At 40.8% G+C, this 12,177-nt stretch overlaps 1 protein-coding gene across 3 annotated transcripts in view; it reads left to right on the plus strand.

Annotated features, from left to right (window-relative positions):
• The window catches only part of GRIN2A (glutamate ionotropic receptor NMDA type subunit 2A), a 196,754-nt gene that overhangs the window by 121,270 nt on the left and 63,307 nt on the right, over nt 1–12,177 (plus strand). For all 3 annotated transcript variants that reach the window (XM_026096401.2, XM_026096399.2, XM_026096400.2), the window contains one exon: nt 356–470. In XM_026096401.2, coding sequence (XP_025952186.2) covers nt 356–470 — 115 coding nt within the window. The remainder of the gene's footprint in view (nt 1–355; nt 471–12,177) is intronic.

Below are 12,177 nucleotides of genomic sequence, written 5' to 3' on the forward strand. Positions count from 1 at the left end.
CATTGCATACAGGTCTGATATAGACTGTCTCAAAAGGTGCTGAAAAACTAATGGAGTTGTGCAAAGTGTGAAAAGATAATGCATGGAGTGTACAGGTTGTACACAACATGGAAACTACTTCTTTAAAAATGTCTGCATTAAAAATCATGCATAAATAATATTTTGCTTTTTCATCTATAAGGAATGCATAAAAATTCACAGATTCTCCATTCTGCAAACCTAGGCTTTTACAGAATTAATGGGATTTATTACATGTATTTTGTCGGTGATTCTGATGACTGAATTAGCTTGCTCATTAACTGCTGGACAGCTCATTAATTTTTCACTGAACTGTTTTTTTTTTTTTTCCTTCTAGGTTTATGATGAATGTGACTTGGGAAGGTAAAGATTTGTCCTTCACAGCAGATGGCTATCAGGCACATCCCCGGCTGGTGGTAATAGTACTGAACAACGATCGTGAGTGGGAAAAGGTGAGTATTATCTTTAGGTAAAAGAGATGAGAAGAGATAGGAGAGAGTTGCTACGACCCTATTAATGACAAACAGACAGATTAACGTCACAGATGTTAATAATGATATTCTGCTGTAACAGATTTGTCACAACAGTTCAAAAAAGATAATTTTACCTTATTCTATTACCTATTCTAAGTAGGTCTAGAGAGTTCTTGCAGAGAAAGCAGTGTGAAGATATGCCACATAGATTTCAGACAATTTTTTTGAAACATGTTTTGCATTTCTTCTCACAATTTAGTAAAATAAAATGGATGACTGAAGAATCTCCTGAAACTTGAGTCTTAGTTACTTAAATTTGCATGATTTGCATATATGAACACAGTCCAGGAACCCTTCAAATATTTCTTTTGTTTTCATATTTTTCAATGGATTTTATAATAAAAGTATATTTTTTGCAAACCATGAAATTCTTTTTGATTTGCAGGATAATCCATATAAAGTATGCCTACAAATTCAGAATCATGTTTTGTGTTCTTCTGGTAGACAGGTGATCTCCATAAATCTTTATATAGACTAAAAGGAAAATGTACTGTAGAGAGTAAATAATGTTATTTTCTCAGATATGTAAGAAGGAGGCAGAGTGCAGTGGCCTAGAATCTAAGCACAGAGCGGGACTGAGCCTCCACATCTTCCCTGTTGAAAATGAATTTACTGCGCCGGGTTCTGCTGCCCATTTTTAGGTATTTGAAAAGAATAGAAGCATCATACTTTTGTGCAGATAGTCTGAAGAGATGTATATTTTAAATCCTCTGGGTCTTAATAGGACGGTTAGTCATATATGCAAGTAATAAAAGAGGGAGTTTGTCCTGAGCATTTTTTCTTTCTTAATACTGCCAGCTCAGCCTGTGAAGCCTTTGGCTCTGATGTTTTGCAGGTTATCCAAGGTCTTATGTTTTAAGAACATGGAACCTTGTAAAATGTTTACAATTGGAGAATAAAAAAAAGCCTGTATATTCCCCCAAATTTATTTGAAGTTCATAAAACGTGATCCTGCATTATCAAATTTGCTGCTGAAATCCATAAACTCTTTTATCTCTGTATAAACTCTTTTTTTAGAATCACATAAAATGTTACATTTCAGTTTGTAAGACTGCCAGACTTTTAATGACATTGAATAATAATGATGAAATATGAATTACTGTAGGATATCTAAGTAAATATGCTAGTCATACAAAAACATTAAAAGTAGGCCTGGATTATGCTATGTGCTCCTTGACGTTCATTCGATGCAAATTTAATTCTCTGGATAAATTTAATCCTATCCAAATGTGTCAATCTGAATCTTTGGAGGAATCTTTTGCTCAGTAACCATTATGAAAATTTTTTATCCTATTTTAAAATTCTGCATATCATATATAATGTTCTGGAAGAAAGTATTATACTACATGGGGAATATTAGTATGAGGCACCAAAGGGAGAAAATGGTTAAAGACAGAGTCAGCATCCTTACGGGATCGTCATTTCATAGGTTTTATGTCTTGAAACTTCTCTTAAGAGACCATTCAAAGGACAAGGGGAAATTAGTTTGAAGTTTTTGAAAAATGAGCTAATAACAGCTAGAAATGGTGGTTGTATGAACAGGCAGTATTTCAAAGAAGTAGCCGAGGCCTGTTTTAGCCTCCAAGTGAGGCCCGCGGGGAGCGGAGGCCGTGGCGCGGGTCCTGCTCTGGGTGGCCGCTGCGCCGGGCCGCCGGGCTCCGTGGAGCCTCCTGCACGCCGCCTCGGGGCAGGTTTCCGTCTGAGAAATCCCTTCCTGCTCACTGCTGGGTTTGAGGCTTTTCTAGGGGGGAAAGAAGAGTGGCGGAAGGGCGGCTGCTGCCCGGGATGATTTCTGCACCCACCCCTGGCGGCCCCGGTGCCAGCAGGCCGGGCCAGTCACTGCGGCGGGGGCAGCCTGCCCCTCGCTGCCGCTCTCGCGTCCCCTTCCCCAGCGAAGGGCTGTGGGACGGAGCCAGGTCTAACTGTGTCACGGGGAGAAGAGAAAGGTGGCCGGCACGGGCTGTCATCGCTGGGAATATTCTTGTGACCACAAGCTGATCCTTGCCTGCAGGGGGGAAGACAGTCAGGCGAGTTATCCTGGCAAGCTGCTCCTGGCCACACTGGTGCACCCCAGATTTGTAGCAGCACAGTTTCATTGTGCTGTGCTTTAGAAATAATAGAAAAGTTCCCTTGGCTTGGAGACATGCAAAGGTCCTTGCCAACCCCAGCAGTTTATTCGAACCTACCTATCATGCCGTCTTTATGTGCTTCTCAAGTTTCTTTCCTCACTCCACGTCTCTTGGCAAATTTCTCTCTTCCCTCTTTTTTTCTGTGGTAGCTGTTCTGCTCGATTTTAAAACTGTCTGGGTTGGAGATCGTCTGAGATCCAACATTTCTGGCTTTGAGTTTCTAGGCAGGTGCATGCTCTTCCTTCCAATTACACTATTTCAATGAGTTTCACAGATTTGTTCTATTGAAGTCTTATTAAACAGCCTAAGTCCTATATGGAAAACATCAAGTCCCAGCGTCTAGTAAAGTGATTAACTCGTGTGAAAACCTGGTAATGCAACAGCCTGCTAATCCTTGTAATGTAACTAATGTACATAGAAATTGCAAGTAGTTATTTTATTATTTATTTACCCAGTCTTCTCCTGAAAATACAAGATTTAATATGAAAACTCAATTCCGTTTCCTTTGGCTTTAGTATAATAATCTGCTTCTACTTAAATACAATTTTTCCTTGGTCTCAATATCGGCATACCTGACTCAAGGCTTGAGGTTATAGAAAATCCATTAAACCGTAGTCGAAGAGCATATATCTTATCCCTAGGAAAGTATGTTCCTTTTGCCTTTACGAATGACTCAACATCAAAACTTTGAAATGGAAACTTCCCACATAGATGGGGTTGGCTGAGAGATTTGTCCCATATCTGATTCTGAAAAAAGCTGGTTGGCTGATAATAGTTTGGAGACTGCAAATTGCTTCTGGGCATGTTCAGCAGGCATCCAGCAAGATATTTTGACAGATCCTAAAGCAGCTGCTCAAACTTCTGACATCAACATTCATATTCTTTCTGCTAATCTTGACAGGCAAAGGGGCTGCCGTTCGCAGGCAAGAGATTTTTAATAAGACGAGTTTAATGTGCGTGTTTCAATGAAGCTCGATAAATTTGCCAGAAGTAACAGCATTGCCCAAACACCACCAAGGTGCTGCGGGAACACTGCGAGCTCTGCGGAAAGCCTCGGCAGTGCAGGCAGCGGTGCCAGCGGCAGCAGTGCCAGCGGCAGCGCCCGCGCGGGGCCTGGCTCCACGCCCGGTGACTCTCGCCCAGCCCCTTCACTGCACTTGGTTTCAAACTTCACAGTCCTGTGGTTTTTTTATTTTTATTTTTTAACTTGGAAGATTAATTGGAAATAAAACCTCTCCATCCAATATTAAAATTGCACACTGGAATATAATTAGCAGTGGCTAAATTAGGCCAGCAGAGGCACTTTAATTAGCTGTGCATATCATATATGTTAAACAAGGTTGGGAACACTGTACTGCAATTAAAGGAGAGTGTTTTACACCTGTAAAGATGAGTACCAGAATTAAAAACAATTTTCACTAGCGCTCCCAGATAGGTATAGATAAAATTACCCTTATTGCCTGTATTTTCTTCTCTTTTCTGAAAAGTCTAATTGTTGCACTAATACTAGCTAAAGTTGTAATTTAAAGTTTGATTTCTTCTTTACGTTGGTGAGCATGAGTGCTTCCCGGAAGGTACAGCCTGCGTGCCGTTACTGGCCATGTTTAGATTATGGAAAAACCTGTTGATGTAGGGAAGGAAGTGAGCACCTGTCCTCTCCTGTGCAAACAAGTGTTTCTAAGTGTTGGGAGAATTTGTGAGATGTGAAAGTCCAATATTTCTGTAGCCAATGAAATTTTACAAGAGGCAAGAGTAACATAGCACGGTTGCTAGTTAAATGCTGTTGCAAGAATCATTACTTCTTATATCCAGGTTAATTATAATTGTAACCAATCATCTTTAACTTTGTATTAATGCAGCATGTAATGTGCAACTAGATTTTGCTCTGATTAACTTGCGCATGCCAGATTTGCGAGCTCTGCGTCAGGTGGCATGCGCTTGTACGAAGCCGCCGTGAGCGGGCAGAGGGTGTGCGGTCCCTGCCCGGGGTAAATGAACCGCGTCCTTCACGGAGAGCTCCATCTGCCTCGTACCGTCCCACTCCACGTAGCCGGGAGAAGACGGCTCTCGGGTATAACCTTGTAGGAGAAACTTCACTGGGCAAGAACTGGAAGGCATAACGCTAGGTCAGATTTCTTACAGTGCTTTGTGCCAGAGTATCGTGATAATAAAAAATCACTGAGATAGTTCAGGGTGATTTCTCAGGAAAACTTGGTTGCATCCAGAGCTGGTGTCATGACAGCTGAAAAACCATGATGCCTCATGATAGACATTCACTACAAGTTGTGAAGAAATGTATATACTTTAACTAGGACAGCTGAAATTGCGTGATCCATTGACTGGTATATATTTTGCCTGGGACATACTGTAGTTTTATGGCCTACTGTGATACAGTAAGGTTTTTAAGCAGATCTTTACATCTTGCACAGCAGATACAGCAGTACCTCTTTAACATTTGTTGTGTTGTCATTTTCTTTGTTCCATCCTTGTTGCTTAGTCTATTAATCTTACTGTAAACATGCCTATCCTGACACTGTTGAGTATATCGCTTCTGTCTTGGCAAGCTTTTGTTTGGCTTAAAGGTGCTTCCTTTGACCTTTACTGTGCTGAATGCAGTCTGAATTGCAGCAATTATTCTGCAGCATTTCTTAAATGCTGTCATCCTAAAAAGGCATGGTGCTTCTCTCTGTTGCTGCAAAGGAATCGTAGCTGTCATGCAAAGGAGCAGCGAAGCGTGCTTTGCTCCTGTGCTTTACAGCTAGTACTGGAGAGGAGAGAAAAGGAGTAGGAGGACTTTTGGTGCAGCTGTTCCTCTCCCAAAGTGAAGGTGGCCATCTGGAGACCTCCAGAGAGCCAGATCTTAACTGGGTGCAGAGAGGGACAAAAAGGCTCCCAGCGCCGGGAGGGGGGACCTAGGAGACTCCTCTTTAATGACATAATCAACTTATAAAATGGTTTCTCTGGGCATGAGTCTGAGTTCTTGTGCTACATAAAGACAGTTGTGACATTTCCTAAAGCCAAGACTATACCAACCACTGAGGATTTGGTGAGTGCGCATTATTAATTCTGTACTAAAGGATGAGGCTACAGGAGCTGGTAGCTTTTTTCTCGCCCTGTTTTTCTATAAACTCTTTTGGCATTTTGTTTCCCTTTGAGCCCTGGCGGTCACGGTGTTGGTGCTTTGCTATCAGCATAAGGAGCACCCCTGAGGAAAGAGCAGTACATTTGCATACCCCGTATGAGATTTTGCAGCAAATTTTGAATACTTCAAAGTCTTAAAATGGATGTCTTCAAACCACCTAGGATACTAAACAATTCCCTATTAGTAAGACATGAAAGTGCTTATATGGTATTTTTTCTTTTAAACTTCGAATGTCATTGTGAAATATGGACCTTCAAAAACACGAAGCGACACAGAGGTTTGCAGCAGGAGGTGCAGAGCAGCTGCTGTTTCTGGAGGAAAGGGGTTTGCTCTTATGCCTCGTTCTGCAGTCGCCCGTTACTGCTAACCTACCAAAGTTAGTTTGTGCTCTCCAGTTACCGACTTAAAACCAGCCCTTAATTCCTTGAAAGTGGAAAAGTGTGATGGAATAAAGATAACAAATAGCTTTTCTACAAAGCAGGACAGGTTAGATTATGCATTTGCTCAACATTATTTTCTTCACAAAAGTGAGGCAGTTCAAAAATGTGTTTGCAGTAGATGTGTATGCTTAGCACAGCAAGAACACCTTTACAAATTCTTCTCTTAGCAAGGGCTTAGTGACTTGGATAGTGCTGAGGGCACATAGAGTGTCCGTGCCATCATGTAACGTTTTTCCTTGCATGAGGATGACGACTGTGTCTTGTGCACCGTTCCCATCTGCTGGGAAGAGGGTGATATGACAGGATGGATTCATTTGCCATCTGCGAGGTGTGCCGGTGTGACAGACTTCCTTCCCGTGCCCGCGCTGACACACGGGGAAGGTCCTGCTCGCTGCTGTTTGCTATTTCTCTGACACGTTGGTCTCTGTGCCCATGGGTCACTAGGGTTGTGTCAACCATCCCTGTCTTATTTAGAGGTTGTACCAGCAACTGCAGCTGGGGAGGGGACTCTGTGAGGTACCGTAATGAATAACTTTGCCAGTTTTCTTTTTCCTTTCTTGCTTAGACCAGCCATGTTTGTCTAGCTGTTATACGGAAACGCCACAAATGGTTCATTATCACCCTCCTCAGCTGCACTCTTCAGGGGATGAACATGCAGAGATGAGGGGTCACTCCATGGAGTATGGTCCATTTGTAGGGCATTTAGCCCAGTGTGGCGGAGAGGAGGATCTCACAGCTGCTAATTCAGGCTGACATCAAAGGAGCTCTTCCGTGCTCTCAGCTATTTTGTGTTTTTATTCCTGTATCCTGCAGAGATTAAACCAAAGGGAAAACTCCAGAGTGCAAATGAAGATGGAAGAAATAGCTGAGGGAACGTTCAAAAAAATACACGGTGGCATACGTACATGGACTTGTATAATGAAAGCAGTGGTTGCAACTCCATACCTGAAGCTGTCTTGCGCTTCCAATAGTGTATCAAACCAGTTGTGTGTGAAGAAACTGTGTATTTTTTTTAGAGTCCCAGTCTTTTGGCCATAAAAGAAAGATTCATATAATTTGGGGCAGGACCTTTCCCAAGGACAATTCTGTTGCCCTTTTTTTAAAGGAATACCGTCTTCTGTATTTCTCTGAGACTGGAGCCACATCATTATCGATCTAATTAGGAACGACAGAAACATATCAAAAACCTCTGGATATTTTGTGGCATTTCCACACAGTGGAATAAAGGTTATTTGGGTCTGGTTTTTGACAGTTCCATACCAGAGCATGTCTGTATTTTTTGAACGTTAGTCTTAGCTTGAATTTTCTGTTTGAAAGGTGTTTGCTTTACAAATACACACTAATGTGTAGTTTTGCGTTCTCCCTCCTCTCCCCTTTTAATCTAGCAACACAGATGTACTGTAGTGTCTGCTGAGAATAAGCTCATTTTCCCTTTTAATTTCTCTAGTAATGTTAATTGGATTCTTAGGAGGTTTAAGCAGAAGGAAGCTCTCTTTCTAGACCCACTTTTATGCTCTTTGCACTCTAAGCATGATATTCTATTCTCTGTAGCTCTATTTGCTACACACTGTAACTACATGTGGTTAATTGGGTTTAAGGTTGGAGCATAAATCTAATTTTCAGACCTGTCTTTGAACTACTCAGTAGTTTCATCTTTCAGCTTGCATAATCTGGAGCTCCAAATGTTCCTTCTCTACTTTACTTAATGTTCAAGTAAATGGGTATCATTCTAAAAAAAAGTCATGTTACTTCAATGAAAAAGAGATGTTGAAAAAGCATACTTCAGAAAAATAGGTAGATTTTTCCTGTGTACTACCTGTGCCTAGAGGTGCTAAGGAAAGGATTCCTTAGCACGTGAGATTTCTTAAAAGCACATGGATGTAGGTGAGAATAAATGTGTGTTACACTTATGTAGGGAATGATCTTAAATATTGTTAGCTTTCTAGGGAAGAGGAAAGGAATATGGTATATGCTGAAACAGATGCAAGAGATGTTGAGAAAACTGCCCTGATTTGTGTACAGCTAAATTCGCTGTCACTGGGGAGAGGCCACACCAAGGATAAATGTTACATCATATATTGGCTCTTAAATTCAAGATGTCTGGGCCTGCCACACGAGCTCAGGTGCATCAGATTCTCCACGAAGCAGAACGGAGAGCGTGTCCGGCTGCGCACCAGCACGGGCCGTGCTTTCAGGAGTCTTGCTTCCCGTGGCGCTGGAGGAATTCATTTCCCCGACCACCCCAAAAAGTTTTGAGATTTAAAAAATGTTTCCATTCTGTTTCAGAGAAAAAAAGTCAATTTCAAATTCACATCAAACCATCCCAACCCAAACAAAAAGGAGGAGGATTGGGCTAGTTGAAATTCTTTCTCCTCAAATTTCTCTCTACATTATTCTGGTAGGTTAGAATGTATTTCTGGATAGCAGTTCTAGAACTAGACATACGGTCTTCATCGAAACAACCTTTTTCTAGTTAGAAGATAGTAAAAATGGTGGGTTTGATATCTTTTGGAACATGAAAGTCCACTTTCTGAACGTGCAGTTTGTGGGTGAGGAGCAGTTTTCTTCCAAGAAATGAGGTCAATGGAAATTATCTTCAGGAAAGTTCCCCTTCTTCCCATCTCCCACGCATTTGCTAACAAGATACAGTGGCCATCTGGCAGGCCTGTGTGATATTTGAACTCCCCTGTTGACCTCTTGTCCTCTGGCTACGCTTTTCCAAGCAGCGATGGCTTAACAACTGAGGAGAGAAGAGCAGGCTCGCGGATGGCAGGGAGTTCGCCTGAGACAGTCGAGGTGCGAGCTGGACGGCTGCGGCTGCAGGCGGGAAGCAGAGCGTCGCGGTTCTCCTCTGCACTGTAACGTTTCCGCAGCAGAGGCAGCGCGTTTCCTTCTGCGTGCGAGTTTAGCACTGTTAATTTTAATTTTTGTAGATCTTTTGTTAATTTTTTGTAGTCTTTGATGCACTGACTATGAAAATTTTGCCCAGGCTCTGCTAAGGATGTGCAGAGTTGCTGCTTTCTACTTTAGTTTCCCATTTTGCGGAAAGGAAGAGGGAGCGGCAGAGAGGACAGTTACTTCGGAGGTGTTCGTGTAGCTGGTGCCGAGGGGAGTACCTAGCCGCAGTTTGCCTCACCTACGAGCGGGACGCTTAGCTGCTGAGGGGAGCAGGCCTCTGGGGCCGTGTGCTGCCAGTGCTGAGCACAGCCCCGGGAGCTGGGCACATAATTTACGTTGTGCTCTTTTTGGGTACAAAGTGTAAGGATGTATTGCCAACAGTGTTTCAAAACACGCAGATTTCCTGTGACTGTGCTGTATATTTTATGCCTTATCTATTATATTCCCTTACATAATAGTTACTTGAACAAATGTTTGAATAGGCTTGGGCAAGTGATCGCTACCTTCCACTTGTTTCTTTCTGTTGATTTAGGAATGAGTATTCTCCTGCCATTTGCTTTTAAAATATAAAATCTCTAATAAGTCCTTCAGTTTTTCTCCAAGGTTAGTATCATTGTGTGGTAACTAACAAGAAACAGTGTTAGATATTAAGCTTTTATATTGTCACAGTCCTCTACTTTGCTCTTTTTAGCTATGTAGGCTCCTTCAGTTTTGCAGTATGATTCAAATCCATCAGATATCTGAATTCTTCAAAACTAAACCGTAGTGAATCACAGTATTATACCATTAACATCCTTAGAGGAAATCTGGGAGGACCAAGTTGCAGCTCATCGATGCGTAACAGCAGTATCTGGTTTCTGTTTGATAGTGTTGTCTTCATATTATTAGCAGTTTAGCATAGCCTGCGTCAGACCAGTGAGTTCAGATTTCATGACTTTTTTATAGAGCTTGCTATAAAAAGTCATTGAATCTTAGTTGTTTAACCTGTGAGACAATTCTGGGTGCGTATTTTTCTTTCAGTTTAAATTCCCTTGGTGCATACCACACAGATCTAACTTTGCATTGCAGAAAGATAACCTGTGGCATTTTAATGAGTTATTTAGGCTTTAAAGAAATTTTTTGCAGTTATATGCAAAGGACCCAGACCAAATGCAAAAGTAGTATATTTTCCATATTTGAGGCTGGTGGTTTAAATTGCAAATTTGAATTTTGTATACTTGGTGAACAGTCTGCTTAGTGGTTCAATTTTGCATTGTGCTCAAGCCTTTGTAGCTAAACAATGTTTAAACAAGCAAAAGCTGTTTTTTTATGTAATATTTTTCTCTGAGGTCCTCAGCAGGGTTTCAGACTAGCTTTTCATCCTATGCCCACCCTCCCAGGTAGTATACCTGCACATCTAAATTTCAAAAACTTAAAATTTCATTCATTAATTAGTTGAGAGTTGTCACTCTCATTTAGAGTTTTTCCACCAAAAGTATACACATCAAATGTGTTCTGTCGTTCAAATTGCTTGTCATTAGCATTATAAAACATTACATGAAGGCTATCTATATCTGTGATATCAATATTAGTAAGCATGGTAGTTTAAAGACAAACCTATTCTATCTGAAATCTGGATGTTTGGACTTGCTTGGAGGATGCCCTTTTTTGTTCATGCCATCAGTAGCTATCATGATCACTAAGTAGCGCTCTCTGAAAATTTGCTGTGGAAAGTCAAGCATGCACATATACTCACAGTGAGTGCTGCAAAACACCAAAGGCAACTGAATTTTGAAACTGTCCAGGTTGGTAAGCTATTTCACTGTAAAATGGTTTATTCAAATATCACTGCTGTCTTCTACTGAGAACAGCAACTGAACTTTTCATCTTCTACTTTTCATGTTCTATGTATGAACTTATTCATATTCTATAGTGTTTATAGTGACCTTTATAGGAGAAGCCAGGACTTGCATTTTATTTTTAACTCCTCAGATACTTTGCTTTGTTATTATAGGTAAGTCACTTTAACAGCCAGTGTTGAATGAGAACTTAACATTCGAGTTTGCAGTGCAGTCATAAGTTCTTACTCTTTGTAAGCAATCTTCTATATTATAGTCATAAACAAACTCTCTAATAAGCTGACTATGAATATTGTTATAACTTGGGATTTTTTCCTAAGCTGCGTGCAGTTTTTTTGGCATGCCAGCTTTTACTAGTCTCTACAATAGCCAGCATATGCCCTAATTTATGTACCTGAAAAACAGAGTTTCAGTTAGTTATCCAGCTTGCAGGGAAGGTTGAGTTACTTTAGTTCTTTCGGTATGAATCATTCTAGGAGCAATGAGGAGCTGATAGTATTGCTAACAATCTGGCAAGATTGTCAGTCCAGTGTGTTTTTTCTAATGTGCTAAGCTTCAGCAGGTAATAAGAATTTTAAGTGACTCAACTGCAGTCATTGACTATGATACCATCTTGTCTGTAAGTACATTTTTCCCTCTTCAAGGTAGTTATCTCCAAACCATTGCAAAATATAATTTTTTTAATCTAAAAAAATGTATTGGTTGCCCATGCAAAAATCTTTCTGGAGAAGATTCTTCTTCAAAAAACCAGTAATCTTTTCTGCTTTTAAAAAAAATTGACATCAGAGTCTGAAAATATCCTTTTCTTATCTCACTGAAGAGAATGTAACCAAGCTGTTGAATGACTGCTTCACAGTGAATAAAATTCAGTGTATGCTCAGAGCCTTATGGTAAATATGAAAACCGTCATGATTATTTTTGGTTGAAAGTGCATGCTGCTTTTTCAGAGGTAGTAGTTAAAATTGGAAGTTTAGGTGAAATTAATTCCTTTAAGTGAATTAAGAGCCTGAGTTTTATTAAAACCCCCATGGGACTTAGATACTTTGGTTTAACGTGTCACGGTTTCGGTTTTATTAATTATATTTGATATTACCGAATGTTCATGCAGAAGGACAACACGTTAGCTTCAGGTGACGCTTTGTCGGCTAGCACCTCGCCCGTGGGGTGAGAGGGGGCTGC

Source organism: Dromaius novaehollandiae, chromosome 14, assembly GCF_036370855.1.
Source record: "Dromaius novaehollandiae isolate bDroNov1 chromosome 14, bDroNov1.hap1, whole genome shotgun sequence".
NCBI classification, from domain to species: Eukaryota; Metazoa; Chordata; class Aves; order Casuariiformes; family Dromaiidae; genus Dromaius; species Dromaius novaehollandiae.